Genomic DNA, 26,005 nt, shown 5'->3' on the forward strand with positions numbered 1-26,005 from the left:
CTTGTTTCCTGAAACAGACTCACAAGGTGAATCTAGGTGAAAGTGACTACATTTCACCAGCAGCATCCTCTTCAGACATGAAATGTAAATGGAGGAGATGATAGAGGTGAAGACATGGACGGTACATTTAAGTATTAAAATAATGCATGACTGAAGATCTTGTCCTTATTTCTCCTCTACCTGCCTGCCTGTGTGTCTGTGTGCCCTGGAGATCATTTATCACCTAGTCAGCTGGTGTGTGCACATGCTGAAGATCCTCTCCTGTTCTTTGACAGCACAGGTGAGAAAACACCCCTTCTTCCATCTCGTCCTGTACAACAAGGTTTACGAAGGTAGCATAGAGGGTGTGAGCGGTTAGGGTTATGACTCCCTGACTGTGTTACTGTAAGTACCCACAACAGACGATCAGGAGGAACATTTCTTAGATCTTAGATGCAGGAAATAGCACTATTCTCTGTCTGAATGAGCAGCTGTCACATATTTCAAGACACATGACTGAGTCCACTGAAATCATTTAAAAGATTTTTTCTGATCATGTGCCATTTATGCAAAGTCACATTCCCAGCAATCACGACAGCATCTGATTAAACTAATTAGGCCAACTTCAACCACAGAGGAGGAGCGAGAAATCAGCTGCTAGAGTGCTCAGGTGGAAGAGAAGTCAGCATACACATGGATACCTATGACACTGATTGGACAGCACTTGCCCAGCTGCTACATCAGCTCGAACACCGACATCAGGTCTATTGTTCTCACTTGTCCAGGTGACCCGCATGAGTGTATTTTTGTCAGACTTCTCCAAGGGGCTGAACCATAGTGCTCTCAGAAATTCTGGTGACTGAATACGAAGATTTTATTGGTTTAGTTCTTTTGGACAAAGACAGAAATTGGTAAATTTTGCAAGATTTCACTACACTAATGTGTGATGGGATGTTTGCATGTTTGGATGAGTATCTCTCGTTTTTGTAAAATTGGAAGAAAAGTATTGCTAATGCAAAAATAGTAGATATTTTGAGGGCATAATTGATCTATTTTTTGTTTTTCTGTTCATTTTCTATTCATTAATATTTTAACATCGAATTGGTGTAATCTGGAAGAGTCACTCAGAGCAGGAGTCAGAGAATTATCGCCTAATCCTGCAGCTCTACTGAGCGTTTTAGCTTCTTTTAGCTAAGAGTTTTGTTTTTATCGAAAAATTATTGTATATAGTTCAGCCTCTCCGCTCTTATTAACCCAGGCAGCCTTTACCAGCAAAAAAGCTGTGATAAACCCACTGTACACCACACTCCCAGCACCAAACAGAAGACAGACAAAGTTGGCGACTGGCTGACTGTGTAGCTTTTAGCAGCTCAAGAGACAGATATTTTCTCAAGAGTTGATGGAAGTCAAAACAAAGCTAAAAGAAGAGTGAATATTGGACGTACATTCATCAAGTTGCCAGAAACATGACTCTAAATGAATGCTTGGTCTGTGTCTGCTGGATGTGTAGGTAGGTAACTTTTAGGTAGGTGACACATTAGCCCTAATAACTTGATAAACTACCCCTATTACAATTCTAAGCAGGTTTTGAGTATGTAGTACATTCACACTGTTAAAAGCGACAAAATTAAGTTCACTCAAAAATATTAAAAAGTTTAATTGACAGTAGCTTTCTAAAGTCACTGTTTGATTTACGTTGGGTGGCACAAGTATTGTGTCATTTCCGGTTGTTGATAGTATTTAGTATGGAATTGGGACATGTGGCTGTGCATCTGGCAGCTTGTTTTGATGATTTTCTGCCCCCTAGTGGACAACAATTGATTACTACATCTTTAAGAGCAGCATATTCTGAGCTGTCCTCGCCACCAGAGGACCTCGTCTACTGTCCGCTACCATCTGTACAGTGAGTAACTTTTGTGATGTCACATAAAATCCCTCTGAAGTAATTTTAAACGCAACTACTCTCATAAAGAAAAGTATTTATCACATTGTCATATCTTCGATTATAATCTTTCCGCTAAATGAGGTGAAGCAGAAACCAAACTGTGACTGAAGCAGTTGGCTCATGTTCATCTACAAAACACGCTGGCAACAATTGAGAGTTGCTCTGTACAAAGCATCTTTATCTGTGTCAGTAGCAGTGGTGTTCAGTGGGTAATACCATTATTCATACAGCTACAAGAGGTCACTGGTCCACTAGGAATAAACATGAGTCATATTGAGACGCAAACAGATGACGGTGTTGAATTGTGGAGGAGGCCGGGCTGGAGATGGAAATGGCAAACCATCAGTACTATTTTATCTAATTTGAAATGTTTATGTATTCATATGAATGCATTCAACATGAATGGCATTAGCTGACTGGTGTGCCACTATGTCACTGCACAGTAGTGAGCTTTATATCATCGACACAGACAGCAAAGGTTACATTGGAATTTCTGTGCTTTACCACAATACTTTATATGACAGTGTGCTGCATAATAAAAGACAGATCATCAATTTTCTAAACAAGTATATGTTTTATAGAGAGTGAACAGGTAACACCTTTTGGTGTTTTTGAGCTTTTTAATATGTGTTGAAGACAGAAGGAAGTGGTGGGATTAAAAACATGTGCTCCACTACACCATATAGAGACATAAGGTACTTTCAAAAATTCATTTTTTTCTTCTAAGCCTTGTGAGAGGCAATCATTAAAATTTATCAAAAGCATAATCCGCCTGAATCACCTTTTCTACTGAATCTTTTATCATCTCCTACTCCGCAGCATCACCAGTGCCTCTCTCACAATCTCATACATGTTTAGAAATGGGTGTTTCATTGTTTTCTCCAGGTTTCCTCTGTGTGCTTGTACTGCTGCCACCCCATATAAAGGGCAGAAGATGGTATTTAGCACTGGAAACTTTTAAAGGGATGTTAAACAAAGCAGGTCGGCAGGCACAAAAAAGTATGTGCACAAAAGGTCATATTTATTAATTGGGAAATTCGGCAAAAATAACTTAAGCCAAAGCAAACAAACAATAAAATCTGCAGCCTCACAGCAAGCTGCCACCAGCTCTTTCCTACTGACCACTGAATGGCAATTTACCTTCTCAGCCTCGCCTAACTGGAACCTACCACCTGCTCAGGTAAGTATGGGGGTGAGCTACACAGATACGAGACTTTCAAAGCACACAGAACACCACACAATTATGAACACTGGATCGTTCTGTTATTGCTAACAATCACAGTCTACTATAAGCACACAGTTAATAAATTCAACCAAATGTCATTTACTACAGAACAATTTTACCTTCTCACATCCTAAAAATGTCCAGTCTTTCACTGCCAAGAGGACCTAATGATATAAACCTGTTTGCAGTCTCCCTGGTTGAGCAGCTGATCTACCCCCAACAACACAAGCAGAACGACTGAAAGAACATACAGAGTGGGCTGACCCTTCTACCAGATCATAAACCTGAAAACAAAGATAAAGCACACATACCAACCGATGTATTCAATTATCAAAAAAACCTAACCGACTAATGAACGGAAACACTTGACTGATATAATGATGATTTAACACACAAAACAATGATAATGTTGGGGAACAGGGCCCATTGAAAAGGGAGAAGAGCTATTGTAAAGCCAGCAACGGCATTGTGGGTAACACTTGCTGAGCTAACTATGCTGTCCAGTGAGGGAAAGCAGAGGTGGACAATTTGGGACCTGATAGGGAGGGCAGAGAGAATGACTCAGAGGACAAGTCAAGGAAAGAGAAAAAAAAAAGATTTGGATTAAATTGAGAATTTAAATCCGAGTGCTTTTGAAGTGTTCGGATTCATTTTAAAATCCATTCATTCCAATTCATTATCTCCAAATTGGTTAGTTATAGTCTGTATTAATATTTAAAGACTGAAGTTCACCTTCCTATCTCAAATAATTTTGACAACTGCGAGCATGTGGACAGCTAAAATTCATCCTTTTTCAAACTGAGGATACATATTGATTAAGCTGTTGCTTTTATGTACAATAATAGAGGTCTGTCAGGTCTCTTCTCTTCACTCTGTGGATACCAGTGTACTTTTCTTTTCCCCATCGATAGCATTTCAAACAGAAAAACTGAAATGATATCTAGATATTTGCAATCCAACAACAGAGTTTGACATTAGAAAATGCTGCAGTTATCTACATTACCAGGAAACAGAAAGAACAAGGGCTCTTTTCTGCAGCATGGTGTCCAACACCATACAAGGGTAAATCCATCGTAGATGAGGCAGAGAAACCAATTTCTACTCCCACAAGAGGAAAACAAATGGCCAGAGTGCTATGCAGCCAGTAAAGGGTGGGGGTGAGGAGTAAAGGAGAAACAAAGAACTCATTAACTAAAATAGATGTTCTGACTGCTGTTACAAAAGCTTGAAATGAAAGTGATACAATTTCAAGATGAATGAATACTGACACAAAATACCCAGGAGACATTTTGTGTCTTAAAAGAGTGAAAACCTACAGCCTCGTAATGACAGCTGAGACATTCAAAGTTATCCACAGTGGCTATATACTTCATAACATTTGTTTACTTGTGTATTGAGGGCCAATAAATGCTAAAGCCCACTGGGCTAGACTGATTTGGATAGATTTAGAAAATGGTAAAATTAGTTTTAAATATTGATTTTGATTTTAACTGTCAATAATATTGTAAATTATTAATTGTGATGAAAACTAACAGCATGTAAGTCTGATTTATTTAAAGCAGTATTAATTGTTTTTTGGTTGCTTGGGGGCAGTGGAACAAGCTGTTAGTTCAAGCTTAGTGGTCTCCAACCCCTGAGGGAAATATCTGTCTCTGTAGCTGCTTAATGCTCCACTATGTTCACCAGCTAGTTGCTAATTTTTTCTGTCTGCTGTGCAGGTCACGTTCAGTGGGTTTATTGGAGCTTTTTGCTGAAAACAGCTGCCTGCTGTTGCTGGAAATGAGGTTGATGAGAGCTGTGAGAGTGAATCATAACAGTGAAGTTGCGGACTGTTGAACCAAAATAATTAGCTGAAATATGGTAAAATGCTCCATAAAGCTTATGGGAAATACAGAATCAAATGACAACTCCATGGGTTGGTCACTACAAGCAATCTCTTTCACATTACAGTGATGTTATAAAAATATTGACATGCATATAACTTGATTCTGGGTGGAGGAGAAGTTTTATGCCTACCATAGAAAGGAATTCAATTCTTTGTGGTTTGTGCAATGTCTGAATAAGAGATTATATTGCACAATCAAAATGACCAATGAAAAGGAATTTTATTTGTTGTTAAGAAGCTGCTGCATGCTTTCATCAAAAAATTACACAAATAACTTCCCTTAGACAGAGTCTTCTTCAACTGCTGATCAGTGGTGAGCTTCATAACAAAAGCAGCAGTGATGGAGTGTGAAAGGGTGCAAGCTGGAAAATCAATGACTTCCTACAGACAGGAAAATGGGTTAGAAATAAGCAATTCTACATTTCCAATAACTGCTTTTTGCCTGCTTTTCTCTCTGCAGGGGTTTCTGTCAAATCGTACAGAATATCAAATATTTGTTGGTGTTAAGCCATCAGTTGCTTCAAATTAAAACTGTGGCCCATAGCAGTCAAACCCTATATTGATTTTTCATGTCCTTTACTGCCACACAGACACAAAGATTTAAATTTATATTAGGGCAAATATCCCTGTTTGTTTTTGCCTGCTGGTGAGATGACACAGATGAGGGAAATGAAGGGGCAAAAAAGAGCAGAGAGAGGCACAGATATCCTGAGTCAACACTCCACTTCTCTCTCTACTGGCTGTCAGCGCACAGGTGGGAAGCAGCCAATAAATCTGTTGGTGTGACAGCAACAGCCAGCCAGTCAGCAGGCGGCAGACATGCCGAAAGGTTGGCACACAGACGGGTACAGAGACAGACAGGCAGATAGGTTGGGGGGGTGAGGGGGTCTTAGGCAGTGACCTCATTTAGGATGCTAGTGGCCTAAGAGTAGAAGCTCTTCCTGATCATCTCAGTGCTGGTCTGCTATTGTGGAGCACAATAGTTTTATCAGTGTTTGAATTTTTGAACTTAAACTCAGTTGTAGTAAACTAGAATTAACCTTTAAGATAAATAGAATTACAATATGAAATAGCTGGATTTGTAATGCATCCATCGATTGTGATTATCTAATGATGATACTGGGGGTAATATGTTGGTGTGAGCTTGAGACCTGTTGAGTTTTTCTTGTTTCCATCTGCTTCTCTGTTTCCTGGCACAACCCCACCCACCCCCCACACAACCATGAATTCAATCAAACACAGCTGACAGGCAAATCAATCAAATTCTTTCTTAAAGAGAAATGTCTTGTCCCAATGTTGCTAAAAAAGTAACCCTGCCCTCAGAATATATGCTGTCACATTGTTTACCTCACATTTTTCTCTGCAGGGTCCCAGACCTCGGTTGTAAAGCAGAGAGGAGTCCAGGTCTGCTGGCTGCTCCACATATTCAGCTCTGCAGCTGCCTCATTTCAAACCACTGAGCAGACTTGTTGAGTACATTGAAAGGAGCTGTTGTTAAGCAGCCAGACAATGAACAGTAATCCTTGTTAATCTTTCTTTTTTTCTCTCCGCGACTCACAACCACAGTTACTCTTGTTTTACAGACAATAACAAAGTGCCAGCCAATTGATTTACATTTTATACACACTTTCCTAAACAGCAACAATGTCCATTTTCATTGCTACAGTGTCATTTTTCTGATTGGGATCGCTGAGATCTCAGATAAAAAGTTACAGATCAGATCCAGAGCTGCCAGGCCCAGCTGGACCTGATCACACCCCCTTCTCGGTCCAATACACTCTTAGCAGGAAATGTGATGTAAGACCTGAACCTGGGGATCTGAAAGCAAACTTATCCAAAGGAGACAAATTATAGTGCAGTTTGTTTTCCAGAAGAGAGATTTTTCTATGAAGGATCACCAACTTTCTTGACTTTTTCTGCTTTTGCAACTATTTAACTACTCACAAAAAAATCAAAGCCTTTCATAAAGGGCCAGTATAAGATAAATAAGAAGTTTCCTGGACTACGAATCATGCAAAGTTACTCTAGTGGAGTCCCAGAATAAAAATATAGAGCAGGAAATGAGCATAACAGGCCCCCTTTAACTAAAAATTTGCAGGTGAATACAAACATAAAAACTGAATAATATCACATGGTTGGCCTGATGGAGGTTCTATTGAGCCAAACAGAATATGCTCTGTTTGTCCTCTTTTTTCGATGGTATGTCATAAAACCTTTTTGAAAGGTTAAAAGGGACCTGCTGTATTCACTGTGTTAGAATTTTACTCAGGTTAAATACAAACCACACAGTAAAGGCTAAAAAAAAGCATATTTCAGTTGCTACAGTCAAAGATTGTGATGACTTTAAAACCTGAGATCTGTACAGTGCACAGTCTACAGCATTATTTGTTGCACACACACACACTGAAACAGAGACAGGTGTTTTTCATTACATCACAATTTATCCTTGTAACTAATGGTACAGGAGGTTACTGTCTGATGTGTGTTAGGAGGTTAAAGATGAAAGACCAATTTACCCTCAGATTATGAAATACACACTTACAGTTATAGATAGACCCTCAGGACATTTGTAATAGTGAGATGCCAATATCTGTTTCAGCTCCTGCAGACTTAATTAAAAATCTGTCTTCCAATCTGTTGCCCATTTTATATCTCGACATTATGACTAATATGTAAACAATAGACAATTATTCATTGTGCAGTTTGGTATGCTCACTAACACTGTTTACACTAGTACAATTTATTTATCATCTTGTACTTTTTCACTTGCTTGTTCTTAGGAGGTAATACTAGCTTCAAATGACATTTGAAGTATTTTCAACATGTAGAGTGTATTTCAGCCACCCATTATAGCAGTAAATACAAAGCATCAGTGTTTTTTGATACTACCAATAGAAGTCACCAAAATTAGAAATGCTCAAATCATTCATATAGGGGCTTTATAATGTCACATAAAATACATAAAACTTTTTCAATAATGCAGAAAACATGACAAACAGCTGTCTGGTCCTTCTAATTCATTGCTGCTATCTCAAAGAAAATCAGTATTAACTTCTTGATTCAGCTGGCTGGTGATATTCAAAGCTTTTCAGCTGCATAGTGGCTAAAGCTCTAAGAAGTGGCTTTTTGGAAAATGAAAAGACTATTTTAAGACTGTTTAGTTGGCTCGCCATCTGCTAACATGACATTCTGAGAGGGTGTATTGTAAAAATAACCTGGGTTCAAAACTCCCTCCTATGTCTAGTTTTTTCAGGATGATTACTGTGAAAATCACATTTAATTGTCTAATCTTCAAATGTAAGAAGAGTCCATGTTTCCCAATGTTTCCAGGAAAATATTTTGTATTATATTCAGGTCCGCATATTGAGTGTTAAATCTGTTGAAAATTGGACTCACTCTCTTTAGTCACATACTAAGTCTATGTTGTTGAACAGATTTGGGAAGAAATCAATTTTGATGCAACTTTAGTGACTGTTAGTGATAAAACGTTTGGAGTAAATAATGCAACCTAGTGGAAATACTGACTATACTTGGCTAGATCCAAGGAATCCACATGATAAGAATACTGAAGTCAATTTGTCCGGTATGGACCAAAATATAAACATGCTTGTTATAGTCGACCATCTAGCTCAGTGGTTCCCAACCTTCTTTGTCTGATGAACCATCACATCTGTCAGATGAGCTCATCCCTTCATTGACATCACCTGTAATGTGCCAAATATGCTAATTTCAGCTGGTTTTACAGTGGATGTCATGTAACACTACATGAGTGGATATTGTTACCATAATTTTTTCATAGAATTGCATTGTCACTGTTGAGGTTTGGTCAAGTTTGCATTCCTACAACTACAACTTGAACCTGCAAAAGGACCCTTTATCCACCACTAGCTAACTATTTTAACTGTTTATCCATCAGTCTTAGCTAGCTATTTCAACTTACTCTTAGCAAGCTATTTCACCTGTGTATTAATTAATCTTAGGTAACTAATTCAAATGTTTACTAATTATGTTTAGCTAACTATTTCACCATCTACTAATTTTGAATACTCATTTAAAGTGTTTAATCATTGCATTTTAAGGACTCTTTAAAGTTTATCCATTACTGCTAACCATTTCCACTTTGCTGCTCACTTTTCACAATTAGTTTTCATACAGTCTCTTTGAAAACATGGCTTTGTGGTGTTACAGCTGACCCAGGTTGGTGGGAAGTATGTACTGCACAATTAACTTACTAAAAATCAGCATCACACCAATTTGTAATCCCAATTGTATGTGTATATTCCTCCTAAACACAGACATGTCTTTTCAATCAAAACTATTTTTAAATGCCTCTCTATCAGTGCTGCCAACTTAGTGACTTTGTCGCTAGCTTTAGCGACTTTTTCTCAAAAAAGTGGCCAACGACATATCTAACAACTTTTTGGACAGACCTTGTCTCCTCTTCTTGAAGGAAGTCGCCAGTATTTCTCAGTGAATGAGAGCTGATTTGGCTCTCTAGATTGACTGTGTTCAGTGGGACAGAGCAGCAGCAAGTTCAGTGGACTAATCATCAGCCAGACAGAGTCATGAATAAGCTATGAATGTGTGTACCTAATGACCAATCACTAATCCACATTGTTTTTATTCTAAATGCTTTAACTTTACTATCTAAGTTTGATTTTGTTTTGTCAAAATAGACAGATTTAACGATAGTGAATTTATTCCAATGCATGATTGCCTCTCTATTCAGATACGTCAGTTAGAGTTGATACAACCTGCATGAATATTATTTGGTAGATTTAGATGCACATCAAGGAGCTGCTTGAAAAAAATAACTAATGACATAGCTAGTTTCAGTCAGTTTAGTCTAATTTAACTTAATTTTCTTTAGATTTTTTAAAATCTTGTATGTATATAATTATGTAATGATGTCACAGATATGTAAATTAGCATGCAACATCATCTAGTGACTTTTCCTTCAGGCTTTAGCTACTTGCCACTGAAAATAGTTGGCAACACTGGCCTCTATATTCTTTCCATGTACCCCCCTAGCAACGGCAGAATTACCTCCTGGGGTAAATGTACCCTTGTTTTGGGAATCACTGAAAATCAGTGTAATTTTTGTAGTCTTAGTAGTTGGGTAACACAAGAAGCCACAAAACAATCCAAAACTGTAATGGACAACTGAGCGGATCGTCAGTGTTTGGTGCCTTTGCAGTTTATCAAATGTTTGTCACCTTTCTTCATTGACTCCAGGAGGGGCTGACATAATTTTTCATGGAGATATGTGTGTGTGTGTGTGAGGGCGTTAATGGTGTGTGTTTCATGCAAAAGGATGATTCAATCTCATCTCTTGCCCTGCGATGCAGAGTAAATGAGCCCTGTCTCTTCTCTAGCTAATCACTCCGACTGGAGTTCATGACAGCCTGAAGTGCCGACTGCAACACTGCTTTGATTAAATCCCCTTCACCAGTACAGAATTACTTAAGATAATTATCAAACTCGTTTTCGTCTGCAGCTATCATTTATTTCCATTATAGGTAAAGACATTGCATCTAAAGCTGAGCGCTGAGCAAAGTATTCTATAAGACAAAAGCAATCTATCAGTTTTGTTTACTGTGAAGTCATTGACACCTGGGATCCAATGTACACATACTGAAGAATTATTTTCCCGATACAAACCCCCTCTACATTATTTGTCTGCAAATGGTCTGTTTTGTTGAGGGTGTGACACCTGGTGTTCATGCTGACACCTGAGGAGGAGAGACTTTCATTTCTTACTGTTGCTCCTTTCACACAGCAGTGGAAATCTTCTCTCGAAATGTATCCTGCTACAATGTCGTTTTGATACCTTCTGCTCCCACCAGGATGCATTTTATAGCAGGTCTAAATGTTTCCATGTTAGATTTAGGTTGCAGTGAATGGAACAGAAATAAAGCCTTTAAATCCTTTTTATAATAAAATTTGATATGTTTCTATGTGTTAGAATGTTTTATTACTTTTTTATTGATATGGTTGATATATTTCAGTTACCTTACTTCTTCATTTAAAACCACCACAAAATATGAATATTATGCTGTAAAGGATATCAGGTGAAATCTGATGGCTATGTCTACAAATGAAGAAAAATATTTACTCAGATATACATGTACTCCTAATTGTTATGTCTGTTCTTTCTTTCTCTGAAATGTCAGATAGATGAGAGTCCTAAAACTGAAAAATAACTTAATCCAAATGTCTCATTCACAAAAATCTAAGTGTTCTGAGGCAAGACGACTTCATTTATTCTTCTCTCCAACATTTTTCTCTGCCAGCAAATTTCACTTAGACTGTCAATTGACACAGTAAGAGTTGAAAATTAAGATGCCGGCAATATCAAAATGTGTCTCACTTTAATTTCTAAATTTCTAACTTTAAAAGTGTAAAGAGATTCAAAACCTCTCATTTCCTTTCATTCATCGCACATATTGCTTTCCACTTCTTTCTTGGTCGTGGAAAGTTATAATTAATGTAATCTACTTTTTAATTTGTTTGCTAATATTGCACGTGATAATTCATGACAATTAAAAAATTACAAATAAAAATTGTGCACCAGATGCACCAGAGAGCAGAGAAATGAAATTCCAGCAAAGACCAATAAAACCATCAAGTAAAACAGCTTTTTCTTTTTTCTCCTGAGTGATAGCCAGTGGATTTACATTTATGGATACTCTATCTGTGTTATGCCTTAACCCAAGAAATAAATTCAATTAAGCCGTCAGATGCTTTCAAAGTGCTCTTTTGCCAGTGGAATATGGTGCTCTGCGTACATGAAAAGATGCCCTTTTGACATAGAGCTTAGTTTAATCATTATTTGCTTGCTATGCTTTACAGACCTGGTGAAACACGGCTTGGTCGCTTATAGTTGCTTTTGATGGCTGATTTGCATATTGTGTAACACTGCTGCATATATCAAATCCATCCAAATTTCCATTTTCATTTGGCTGCAGACCTTCAAAATGAGGTTTCTACATAATGTAGCTGCAAAGAGGAAAAATCACAGAGAAAGGTGGCAGTCTAACACAGGTTCAGATTTTTGATAAGTTTTGAATGTCAGACTGAAATACAAATTAAATAATACAAACAGAGATACAATTAAGGTAACAATGCAGATTTAAAAAGATGGATGACAAACAAGGAGAGGGATACTAAAAGGCTAACAGAGAGAGAGAAGGATAGACAGAAGGAACTGGTTTCATTTCCAACTGTGAGAGTGAGAAAATAAAGAGGGACATCAGTGGAAGTCTCCATGGCATCCAAAGGGGCAGCAGATGATGACACACTGGTGACACACTGAGATGTTAACAAACACAGCGACATACTATACCATTGCCACACACACATAGAGGCTCACCAGGCCTGAGGTTTCCTCTTGAGCAGGCCTTGTCTCCTCCACTGAGAGTGGGGGCTGAGATGGTAGGTCAGCTGACGACAAACCTTCTCCATCGCTCCGAGAGAGTCGCCCTCCTATTGGACACACAGAGACAAAGAGACACACAGACTATCAACTCAATTACAGAGCAGCTGATGAGGAAAACCTTCAGGTGGCCATATTGCAAGTCTTCAGCAATACAGGAGCTGTGATGAGAACAGCTGGTTGTAAACTTGCAACTTTTTAACTGAGCAAAAGTAGACGTGATTCATTTCTACGTTGGACTTTCTACTGTTAGCCTTCATCTGACTGATGTCATATTGAGCTTGTTAGCTAGGTAACCAAGGTATCTTTTTATAAACACAGACTTGTTGGCACATTTGCCAACAAGTCTAGAGGTCTTCTATATACAAATCTGACAATAGGTTGAGTATGTAGTACATTCATGCTGAAAAATTATCATATTATATAAGTACATCTAAAAATACCAGACCACCTGACATTCAACAGGAGGCCAGAGAATGTAAATGAATGCTAATGTTGCTGCTTGTCAGTGGCTGGATGTAAAATCAGGCGACTGCTTGGCAGCGAATCAGAGCGTAATGGATTCAAAACACTTTGTCGTAAACAATGTAAACAATAGACATAGATGCTGAATTCACTCAAAAGTGACCCAGAAATAAACTTGTTCACTCTGTAGATTGTAAAATCAGTTTTCTCAACACCGTAATCTTTAGCTTCTGCTGCTGTTAGCCATGCATGACTGAATTTTAAGCTCTGTGATTGGCTGATTCTTCCTGAAATGCACCTTAGGAGTCGTAGTTAACTTCTACCCTGAATTTGGATTTTAGCACCTTTCAGCTCTTTGTTTTGGTTTCACAGCCTGCAGCTTTACTACTTAGATTTACTCTCATCGCTCTCATCAACCTTGTTTCCAGTCACAGCAGGCAGCTGTACACTCCCTGCCCTGCACCAAACCACTGACAGATAAGCTTACAAACAGCCAACAAGCAACACAGGAGATAAAGGACTTTCTAGGGAACTGTATGTGAGACAACAAACCCCAACAAAGCCAAATTTAATTGATTAATCATGTAAATGTAAAATCTTGATAGATTATTGTCTATATCATGCATCACTCATCCCTTATTTAGATATTGTATGGTAAGATCATCACCCCAGGCTACTCTGGAAAAGAGCAACAAGTCATAGGTAATCAATTGATTTAATAAGTGCAATTTAGAGGATTTATTGTACACTTGGCCTTTCTCAAGGTATGAACAAAAGGAGGTGGAAATGCACGTGGCACAACAAAATCATTCCATGGAGCTTCATATTCAGTCATCCATCGATCATTCAGTACATAGGCCAACAAAAAAAGAAAAATCCAATGTAAGCAAGTAGTGACAGGTACATGTTTTGTATACAGGTATGTAATGTGTATTTGGCTTTGACGCTGTCAGCCAGAGTTGCAGAGTTGTACACACAGGGGAGTGGGAAAGGTGGACGCAACATTATCACAGAATAAGACGGAGCAGTGAAGTGTTGCAGCAGTAACAGACAGCAATAAGATACATGGATATAATTAAAGGATTTGAGGACCACTGGAGCAAAGAATTAGCAAACACGCCTTCTGCCGACGTCAACTTTCTGATATGACAGGACACACACACACACAAACACACACACACACACACACACACACACACACACATGTTTGCTTAGGTCACTTTTGGGGACATTACCTAGACATACATAACCACTACTTACCTAAACCTAACCTTTACCTTAATCTTAACCACTAACCCAAAAATCAGCTTTTTCTCAACTGGGGACATGGCTTTTGTCCTCAATTGGACAAGCTGTACCCAATTAACTTTAGTCTGAAATTTGTCCCTGAAAGTGGCCTACGACAGACCATACATCACACATACACACACACACACACACACACACACACACACACACACACACGATGAGGCCGGGGAATTGAATGCTACGCACTGTGTTGATTGGCTAAGTCTGTAATCGCTCTCTATTTGCTGCCTGGTGTGCTACATTACATTCACTTTGTGCCATTACGTTTGAAGAGTACATTCACACACTCAAACATTCATACAATGGGATGAGAAATGTTAGCATGTACACTTCTTTTCTACTATGAAAAAAGGTACCCTGGCACCTCAAGTGACAGATGTGTAAATTACAGTTATGTGACATTACATCTCTTGGTTGTGACGCAAAATGATGATGAAACATAAATGTTCAACATCTCAATTTAGTGCTTTGTGTAGAGTCCCTACTGAGCTTCCATCACAGTGAACGAAGGAAGCAATTTCAGACACAGCTTCACAGTTACTGATGCACCGCCTCAGCTGTACCCATCTGCCTCAATGTCACCACAACCCTCTGCTGTACCGTCACTGCATGTGTGTGTGTGTGTGTGTCTGTTTATGAGGCTTCGACCAATTACAATACATTTATTCAGGTGGTGAGTCAGGGTTGCAGGTCCCCTGTATCCAGTCTAAAACAGATGGTGAGTGGGAGAAGTGATATAAACAAAGACATTCAGTGTTCCCTAAACTGTGAGGTACAACACTGTGTTATTCAGGCCAGTGTGTGTATTTCGGGCCAGCTTGGTAAAATACTGAAGGGTAAAAGTTGAATAGTAAAGCAGAAAATCAATTTTCTAGCAGAAAGCATTTGTGAAAGTCGATGAATGGATAGCAGAGAAAAAGTTCTTCCACTTCTTTTGCTGCCAAATGAATTTCAAACTAAATGAAGTGATAATGATTCCCACTGAGTCAGAAGTTGCAAAAAAGTTGAGGAAAAGTATTTTTGATGTAAACTCACATTTTTAGATTCATAGCAAAGAGCTATTTTTCATATTTCTGGTCTCTGTACTCTACCCTGCTGCCCATTTCCACACTCAGTGAAGACAATGAAACTTATTTATCTTTCTTTTATTTATATGCTTTCACTAATCCATATTTCATATAAACAATGAAGGTGAATGTGAAAGGGGGTGCTAGTTGTGACAAACCCAAAGATAATTATCACCCAACTCTGCAGTTCCTCTTAGCTCTATGAAAAAAGAATAAAAGCTTTTTAATGCACTGAGTCTACATAGTCCAATAAATCTAAGATAAGTCTGATATTATTGCTAATATGACGACCTTTAATAAAACCTGACTGTGCTTCAGCAACAATATGATTAAGTCTTGTCTTTAGTCTGCTCCACATAAGCCATCGCCAAGATTTTATAATCAATAGTTAGAAGAGTAATAGTCTGCCAATTATCTATTCATAAAATGACCATCAGTATCTGGAAATGTTCCCTTTTTCATTGAGAAAAGAGCTGTTTTAATTTCATTTATTGTCAGATCGGAATCACAGAGTATTTCAAGGTCCTCATCAATAACACAAATATGTTTTCCTACTGATAGAACTTTCACAGGAACAATCACTGAATTCAGATGTACACAAATTACCATAAAAGGAAATTGGAAATTAATTTGAACTTTTTCACATGGACATACACTGATGTGAAGCACCTTTATGGCATCTTTACTTGTCAAAGCAGGAACAGCACTGATGTAATTAATAACATTAACAATGACTTCCTTCCACAGTTTTGTGCTGCCCCAAAGTAGCCAATTAAAAAATCAATGAATACAGGTTCAACAAATTTTGGTTTAGTTCTGGCATTAGTGGTGAACGTAGTTGATCCGTGTTTTGGAGAGCAACGACCAAACCAGCATCAAATGTGTCCGAAGTGACATCTGCAGGTATGTTTACATGCTGTTTAATGTGCTGTAGCTGAGCAGATTGTTAGCTATCTAGCTGCTAACTGACATTAACAGTGCATTTTTCCCGGTGAATGTTTGTTTGGTGGCTCCTTCCTACACAGGCTGTTGTTTCATTCACTACCATGTTTAAAAAGTTTAAAAAAGTTCCTTGCTTTAAGTGTTTTACAGAATAAATGGAAAGCTAAGTAATATTTGTCTCCCTTTTTTCTTTTTGGCTGATCTGAAAAATGACCTGATCCATGACTCAAAACCGTGATACAATCCGAACCATGATTTTTGTGATCTTTTGCACCCCTATCTGGCATGGATCTAAGGATGGCAATGTCAATCCACCACTTTGGTCCGGCCTGAAATATCTCAACAACTATTAGATGGATTGTCATTAAATTTTGTACAGATACTCGTAGACCCCAGAGGATGATTCCTGATGATTCTGGTGATTTCTGCTTGTGCCATCATAAGATTCACATTTGTGGCTTTAAGTGAAATGTCTCAACTTCTGTTGGATAAATTGTCATGAAATTTTGAACACACATTCATGTTATCTTCACGATGAATTGTAATGACTTTGTTGATACCTTACGTTTTGGCACCATCATCAGGTCAAAATTTGTCCAATAGGCTACTTTGGTTTATAACCAAATACCAATAACTCCCATCAACTGTATTTGCAGTTAGTGCAAATTAGCCATTGTTACCATGCTAGCATGCTAAACTACGATGGTGAACACGGTAAACATACATGCTTAACATCAGCGTGTTAGTATTATCATTGTGAGAATGTTAGCACGCTGACATTAGTATTTAGTTCAAAGCACTGCTGTGTGTAAGTGCAGATCCACTAGCATAGCTTGTTAAGCTCTGGATGCATTCATTAATTTGCTCTATTCTAATTTATATGCATTTTTTTCTTTGCAAGATCCAATAATTATCCAATAATTATTTGTTACAGCAGGTCATAACCCTTCCACACTGTTCACTTCCTACAACAGATTAACAATGTGTCCATTACACTATAATGTATTTGTTTTTGGATACATTAAGACATATTTATCTTTATAATTCCTATAAGCTTAATTTATCTTTTTCTGTTTTCTTTCCTTTTAAATTTGTATTGACACTGTACTAAAACAAGTTCCTTGAAGCCATTAACTTGTCAACACATTTTCTTATTCTGATGCAATGAATAAGAATGAATCCTGTAAAGTCTTTCTGCTGTTTCACATTTCACATGACATGGTTCCTTTAAGGGTTGAGAAAGTCCTGTCACTCCTGCTCTGATGAAAACCTTTTAGAGGCCATTGTATAAACTCAAATATGCACAGATGTCGTGCTAGAAACACAATGCCCTAGATTCTGACAAGCTAACATTTTGTAGATGCCAGGTTTTCATTAGACAAAGATATTATATTTCTCTATATGCTCACATAATTGGAATTTCTAGTTTGCATTAACATCCGATCGAGACACATTTGAAAGGCTGATATTCAACCAACAAAAGATATTTTATTTTTTCAACATTCTGCAGTTGTTGTTTATTTGTGTAGTCTTTGTTGAGATGTATTGATGTTTTGTACCAACACTCTTGGTAATGTACAGTAAGAGTGGTCTCATCATGTCAATAAAGCTGTGTGAATTGAATTGTGCTGAAATGAATGAGACAGAGAGCTCAGGTTGATGAAAACAGCAGCAGCATCTGGCTGGAGCCTCGTCGCTTCACTGTGGCCTTCTCTACATTATACTGCATCCAGCTCTCTTTTCTCTCATCCTTTTCCTTTTTTCTCTTTGGCCTTAACTCTCTCTGTTTCTTTGCTTTTCTGTCTCCTTCATTCTCTGATGTCCTTCCCTGTCATATTCCTCCCCCTTCTCTCCCTCTCGTTACATTATTGATACACAACACATCTATGAATCTTTACAGTCTCGGGAGAACGTATGACCTCTCCTCTTTCTCCCTCTCCTATTTCCCTATGCCTCCATCTCTCTCTCGCTCTCTCTTATTTATCTGTCTTTTTCATCTCTATTCCTTCCCCTCAGGGAAGCCTGCTGATAAAGTTAGCTTATAAAGTACAAATGGAACCATTACTTTAGTCCTATTTTTCACTGCATGCCCTGCATGCTCTGGTAAATTACTGCTAAACTGTCCCTCCATTCTGCAGATAAATTGTTTGGATAATTCAATCTCTTTTCAGCGGTCAGGTGGTGCAGGTGAAAGACACACAGACTGTTGGCTGCTTTTACAGCATCTGAGGAAGGAATCACTTCACTCTACATGTTTGAACCTGTAAACCATAGGTGGGTATTTAATAAGAGTCTAATTCAGTATTTTTACACTCAAACCCTACAGAACAGAAAAATTAAATAAAAATAAATGACTGTATTTGCTTTCCAGAATTGTATTTCTGGTAAGGTACATAATGTCCTGGAGCAGTGTTTAGACCTTAATGTATGGAAATAATATCTCAACAAAAGGAAAAACAAAATAAAAGCTAACCCTAAACAAAAACTATAATTAAATGTATTCAAAAAATTAAAAACTTAAACGCACAATATGTAATTTCTGCTGCTAGGGGTCTCTGGGTCAAAATAATAAAAAAGACAGAGTTTCATGCTGTTGTGAAGTAGTGTGGGATCATGGGAGATGTTGTCCTCATTGTTAAACAATCAGCTTCTCCTGTTTAGGATTCTTTCAGTGTTCATCGTTCAGGAGGTTTTTACTGAGAGCAAAATTATGACTAAACAATGACTAAAATCCTTCATCTGGTTAAAAGATGTACTTAAAAACAACCAAGATCTAACAAGTTTATCATAAAAATATGGCTTAAAACTGAATAAAAGTCAATTTATGACAGTTTCTGGCGAACAACCACAACGCCGACATATTATTTTGTATGCGTATATTCTTCGATACCATTGTGGTGAAAAAACCACAACACTGACGCATGCGCACAAGATGATCATAATCTTGTGTGTGTATACTCTTTGGTAGAGCGGGTATGACCCCATTGACAGGTGACCAAATGAAATGGGCCATTACCTTGATTAAAATTACAGATTTCAATGGGTTTGAAAATTGTTGGAAACATTTGAGATGATGTAAGTATACATCAAAATATATAACATGTAGTCATTTTTAGACATTTTAATGTGGAATAGTTACATATTATAGCTTTAATGATAAAGATATATAAAGTTGTATGAAATGTTCAACTTAACTAGAACTGTTAGCTAGGCTTATGGTAAATGAGAAGAATAAATTTAAGAATAATAATCACCAAATATACCAAAGTACTCACCAAATATGACAACTGCAGTAGTTTAAAGAGTGTTTTACTTTTAATTTATGCAACCAAAGACGTACATTATCAGTCACACTCACAACTGCAGTGAGCTGCTCAGGTTTACTAATGTAAGCTAACAGCTAGCAACAAACTGAAGCAGCAAATTTGGCAGTATACTTTGGCATATTAACGTACAAATACAAGTGTTTGGAACATAATAAGGATACGCACGGACTGCGAAGGAATGAATTATGCTGCAGGAGAGATTTGAGAAGTTTCTATGGACAATTTCATACAAAGTTTTCTGTGTCTTAGCACAAAGCTACAACACTTTCAGAGCCACATTTTCAAGTCTTGTAGTGAATGTTTGCTAATCAAAATAGAAAACATAGGTTTTCAGTTACATATTCCTTGAAGGATGTGTTTCAGTAGGATGTGCCCACATGAGTGACTAACTCCTAGATATTACTGTACATCTTCAAATTTTGGCTCCTGTTGAATTTCCTCATGAGAATAACTAAAGACAGCTAAAATTATGTTGGTGTTTGATCAAAGGTCACTGTAGAAATTTTATGAGTACAGCATAAAAATAAAAAACATGACTAAAATTGGAAAAAAACTTATAAGACGTATAAATCTCTCCAACTAGACCAGATTGCCTTTAGTTTTTTGTCAATTAAAACAAAAATCACCTAAAATGCAACTGAATCTAATACAATTTCGTCAAAAGACTGAATAAAATTAACACAGCTGTCAGCACTCATGAATCTTCAAGCCTGATCATGGTGACTCAAAAGTCAAACAAGATTTCAACAGAAGCAACAATAGCAACTTTGTCAGCATGAAGACATTTTCTCTTAAAGATACACCCCCTGTTAGTAAGTCATACTGCAGCTGGATGCACTGAGCAAAACTTGGGAGAGACTCAGCAGCCACACATTTCTCCGTTCTCTGTCGTCAGGTTAGGCTAACCCATTGTTGCTAACTTTGGAGCTAACTTCTTTCACTTTTCCAGCAGTTGGGGAAACGACAGACGTGACTTTTCTTGGTCTTGAGAAGCTGCAGCATTTATTAACTGACACACTGTAGCCTGTACTGTACATTTACAGCCAGATTGACAACTTACTGCTAACCTTTTCCTGTGCTCCGCTCGCATTCACCATCACTTTTCTGCTGCTCACTCTTTTGCTTAACCACTTACTCGCTACGCACACACATTATGCACTGCCCTATTCCTTGAAGGAGCTACACTACCAAGATTTTCCCAGGCACAACACAGAGGTTGACTCACATTATGGAACAGCACTGCACAGAGGCTCCCAAATGCTATTGATTTCTGAATGAATGGGTGTATTGCGTTATTTTTGGCATTAAAAAAATATTTTTTTGGCTTGGCGGGCGTTCATGTTGGCCTAGTGACCTGCCAGGTCTGTACAATTATAGGGGAAACACTGTACTGTATTAACCTCCTTAGTTCAGTCAGTAGAATATACAAAAAAAAGAAAAATAAATGTAGTTTTGGCAGCCAGTTAATGTCATAAATACTCAATACAAAAATTCTGTTCTGCCATAAAACCGTAAAATATGGGGAAACACTGAATCCTGAATGCATGGAAATGGTCAAATTTCAAGCTTCAAAACAAAAGTGAAACTTTTTATACCAAGATTTCAAAAACACACATCTGTTGAACCCTTCTGTCCACTCTCCTGTCTTTCATGCTGCAGGTGCCATGCATTATCCTTTGGCCAATATTTCACTTCATTTAGCACTTTGAGAATGACAGTACAGTCTCTGATAGTTGAGCGTGAAAGATAAAGGAGCTCCAGCACAGACACAATGATGGAGAGGCTGAAGCACTATATGAGTGTGTGCATGTGTGTTTGTGTGAGAGAGAGAGAGACACCCCTGTCTGGGTGTTTGTCGCCAAAGCAGTGACTTATGAGTAATCGATAACTTTCCTGCCAGTATTCCTCATTACAAAAACACACGCACACTCACCTGCTAAGATGTCTTTTCATACTGAATAAGCATGTCCTGTGGTTCAGTTTAAATTGCATTGTGGCATCTATTCATCCAAAGCCTTTAAATCTTCCCCAGTAAATGGCATGTCTCCACTGGAATAGATATCTCACTGGGTCCGTCTCAGCTATTGACCTGGAATGTCACTATGAGCTTTGAGTGTGGCAAAGAACGAGGGAGAAAGGGGAAAAACTGTCCTCTATCACTAAGGTTAAAATGAAATCTGATAGATTTTCAAATTTAAGAATGTTTAGTGGAGTGCAATTGACATGATCTACTATAATGCCACTTCATCTTCTGTTTGAAGAGGTTACCTATGGCTCCATATACACTGCAGCTGATGTGTGTCTACTCAAAAATGTACCTACATGTCACAGCTATGGCAGCTACAGAGATACCACATGGGGAATGCAAGAACTGTGATTGGTCAGCTCAGGCTGCTTGTGTTCTCTCCACAGACTGGATGTAGCGAATTGTGACATCACCCGTTGGTTTGCATTGGAACCAGTTTGTGTTGCAGCTTATAGTCTGCCGCATCTTTTCCGTTTGGAGCCAGGACCTCCAAATAAGGAGTGTGGGGTGTTGCCTTTTATGCTCTGGAAATATGCCCCGCCACCCTGTACTTCACACTTCAGCTAAAGTTAGCTACTTTAGCTAGATTGTGCTAACAGGGCAGGTATTGTAATCAAGTAACATTAAACTCACCGAAATATCGCGATAATAGTCCGACTCAGTGCGAGTCCCGGTGGCTGGAGAGAGTAGCAAGTGAGTGAAGTGTCAATCACAGTTATCAATCAACGCCCACACAGCAGACATCAAAACTTCTATAAGTCTTCAAATCTTATTAACAAAGCCATGGGTCCCAGGGACGAAGAGGTGCCAGGGTGAAATCAGGCTTCTTAAAAAGTATTTGAAAGCAGGATATATTAATTTTTAGTTGTTATCAACAAAATATTATTTAAAAAGCCAGCTTTATGCTTTAATTCTAACTGAATAGTCACACTGGTGAATTAAATCCTGTGAGCAACATATATTTCAGCTACATTACCTTCACCGTGATGAGAGCACTCTGATGAAGGCCGTGGGACTAAAATGCATTGATCATGGGTTAACTCGTGGAGCCAAATAAATGAATCACTTCTCTTTCATAAACTTATTTTTTGTTGCATTTCAAATCTGTTTTCCTTTTCACTACATTTTTTCAAAAAAGTACCAAACCCCACAATTTTTAATACTGAAAAATGGAAAAAGAACCTTCAGACTCTTATCCGTTTGCTTTCTATTTGATTGAATTAAGGCGGCTGTAACTGATGTTTTATGCTTGACAAAAGAAATGGATAAAATAAATAATAAAATTGATGATGCTTATAATTTAAATCAGACATCATATCAGGTGGTGGAACATGCTGACTGGCTCGTATCTGACATTAAATTAACAGCCAGTATCAACAGGGTCAAACACATACACACACACAGACACAAATACTGTTTTTTGAGCCACATGAAGCCAATTGTTGGATTCATAGCAAAAGAAAAGTGGAGACACGGGTGGGTGGAATGACGCAGAAGATAAGTGAGAAATGGAGATTACTTAAAGGTGCAGGGAGGAGACAGAAGAGGTGTGAAACAGGGATGAAAAGCTAAGGATAATGGAGAGAAGAAGAGAAAATAAAAAGAGAGAAGACAGAGAGAAGTTCACTGCAGCTGCAGTGATAAAGCAGCGAAGCTTTCAGCTGCCACGAGTATAGATTCACAAGCCACCCTGCTTAGCTGGAGTCACACAGTAATGAATAGACCTTTCACACTTTGTATGCAGGCAGTTGTGCTGCTGTGTAACTGTGTGAGTGTAAGAGTGTGAGATCAAGAATAAAAGTGAAGAATATGAGAAAAAAAGTTAGTCTGTATTTGTGTGTGTGTTTGTGTACAGGTGTTTGCTTGAGTGTGATTTGTGTACATGCATGAACGAGTGTGTGTCTGTATATGAGTGTGCAGGGATGTTTATTAATAGTGAATTTGAATAAGGCAACTGCACTTATGGTATTGTATTTGTCTTTGGCAGCGTGTGTGTGTGTGTTTAGTATAGACAAATCTGGGTTGTAGGCGGAAGTAGACAAACCACCATTACCCCAGTGGCACATCCACTGAAATGCATATAAATTAGGGCTGCAACTAACAACATTTTTTCCCAATATCATCATCAAATATCTTGTTTTGTCTGAGCAACAGTCCCAAAGAGACTATTACTATAATGTAAGACAAGAAAAAGCAGCCAATTCACCCATCTGAGAAGCTAGAACTGTCAAACATCTGGCTTTTTTAAAAAACTTTTTTATGCAAAATAATACCAAACAAACACTTGAGCTCAGGGAAAACATCCATAAATAAAGAAATATATATGAAATAATAATAATAAAAACAATAATAACAATGATAACAATAATAACAATAAAAAATAACTCATTGCCGTACATCCTGTTTCCCAGAATTTGGTTATTTCAGGGCATTTCCAGAATACATGACAAGTGTTTACTCTTTACCTTAAAGAATCTAATTAAATTCTTCCTGGTAAATTCCCTCCAGGTCTGCAAATTAGTGGTTTGGTGAATCTTTGAATGGCTGGCATTTCTGCCTGAACAATGACTTAAATGATTAATTAATTATCAAAGTAGTTGCTGATGAATTTTATGTCAATCAACTTATCGATTATTTCATTTCATTTTCATTTCATTTCTGGCACTTTTGCCAAGAAATCTGTCCAACAGATCATGTAGAACTGGTTACATGTTGAAAATATATTCATCAAATGCCAATAAAATAAAGGTATTAAAGGCAATATAAAAAAACATACAACTTTACAACTAAATTTAAAGTTGTAACTTAAACTTAAACAACACAAGCCTTTGATCCATGAAATCAATTTAATTCCATATCAAGCTCCATTAAGTCCTCATGTTTTGATCACACTCTGAGCGGCATGCCAACAAAGGACCAACCAGGAGCTGCTAAAGACCAAGCAGTCTGACTACACAGGGCCAATGGTGAGCCACAAAAACTGTATCGTTTTCCTTTACCTACTTTCACAGTATCAAAGATGTGTCTTTGCACTAAACTGAATGGCTCAACAGGTGTGGTCAAGCTGGTGACAAGAGAGAAACCCATTAGAAGGTATGCTTTCAGTATTTCCTCTGTAATTTAGGGGTTTCAAGAATTTGAGTTAAACATGAACAGGAAGTCCCAACTTCCTGTTCTCACTTTCAATTGATAGAAGCTTCACTGTTTACTGACTGCTCTCCTACACCTGCACCGAGGCTGTATTAACTGTTAAGATACTGTTAACTCAGATTTACTTCTGCTGCTGCTTCATATTACTTTTCAGTCACAGGAAGGCTTTTATTGTGAAGCAACTATGGGTGATGCACCAGTATTTTTCATCAAAATTAGCTGCCATTGTAGCATATTGAAATATATTTCTCCCAGAAAAAACAGGTGGAAAATTAGAATGATGGAAAACAATAGTTATAGCACATTTGTTTCATGTCATGTCCTTTTATTTCCCTGCATTTCCAGCCTGCATCTCTACTGCTACTATCTAAATAAAGGCAAAATGCTAAAAACAATAAGTCAAAATAGTGAGATAGGAATTTAAAACATTCACTTTGTATCTCATTTTTTTATTATTCTTTATCTTTTCATCCTTTTTTGTTTTGTTTCCTGGCAAAAATGGGTTTTCATGACTATTGTTTATTAAAAAATTGGGTCTACACAACAACATTTTAAATGTTTGAAATATTGCAGGGAGGAATGGTAAAAGAAGAAACAGCCAGAGTAAGCTGGTTGAATAAAGAGCTGCAGGCGACAGCAGTCTCATTCTCCAGCAAACCTCCAACACATCATCAAGGTAAACAACACATTTTCCAGTGTTGTCCTGAACACTTGCATCATGAGATAGCTGCTCACAGCTTGACCCAGTGCAGGTACCCCGACTGTTTGGCAAGGTGGCATTTGAGGAAAGGTGTAAACCCAAATCAATTGTTCACGTGGGTTCACTGAAGTCAGACTTTTCATGTAACTCCAGTTTGTCTCGGCCCTTTTTATAGAAATACCTCTTTGGTGTTTATTGTGTTTGTGTAATCCTGTACTAGTGCACTAGATTTAATACCAATATATTGATTCTTAATTAAACGTCTGTTTGGTCCTTATCTGATATGATGGATATGATGCAGTTTGATTGATTTCACATTTGCTGTAAAATCGATCGATACCACCCGGGCTGTGTATGTGAAGACTCATCCTGGATTGACTGTAATCTAATTACACACAAGTGTGCAGGAGAGTGTTTTATAATTGATAGTAGCAGCAATATCTAGGGGTTTATGTATGGTGCATGTATAATGCTGTAACCAAATAAAATCACTGCATATTTAGGCGTTAGTTAGGCGTCTTTATGGAAAATAATAATGACTAATAATAAATA

The 26,005-nt window shown here is 37.8% G+C and overlaps 1 protein-coding gene across 2 annotated transcripts in view; it reads right to left on the minus strand.

Moving 5' to 3' along the window:
• lrrc75a (leucine rich repeat containing 75A) overlaps positions 1-26,005 on the minus strand; it is a 63,559-nt gene that overhangs the window by 17,239 nt on the left and 20,315 nt on the right. For both annotated transcript variants that reach the window (XM_044353279.1, XM_044353280.1), the window contains exon 3: positions 12,407-12,519. In XM_044353279.1, the coding sequence (XP_044209214.1) occupies positions 12,407-12,519 (113 nt within the window). The remainder of the gene's footprint in view (positions 1-12,406; positions 12,520-26,005) is intronic.

Source organism: Thunnus albacares, chromosome 6 (assembly GCF_914725855.1).
Source record: "Thunnus albacares chromosome 6, fThuAlb1.1, whole genome shotgun sequence".
In the NCBI taxonomy this organism is placed as follows: Eukaryota; Metazoa; Chordata; class Actinopteri; order Scombriformes; family Scombridae; genus Thunnus; species Thunnus albacares.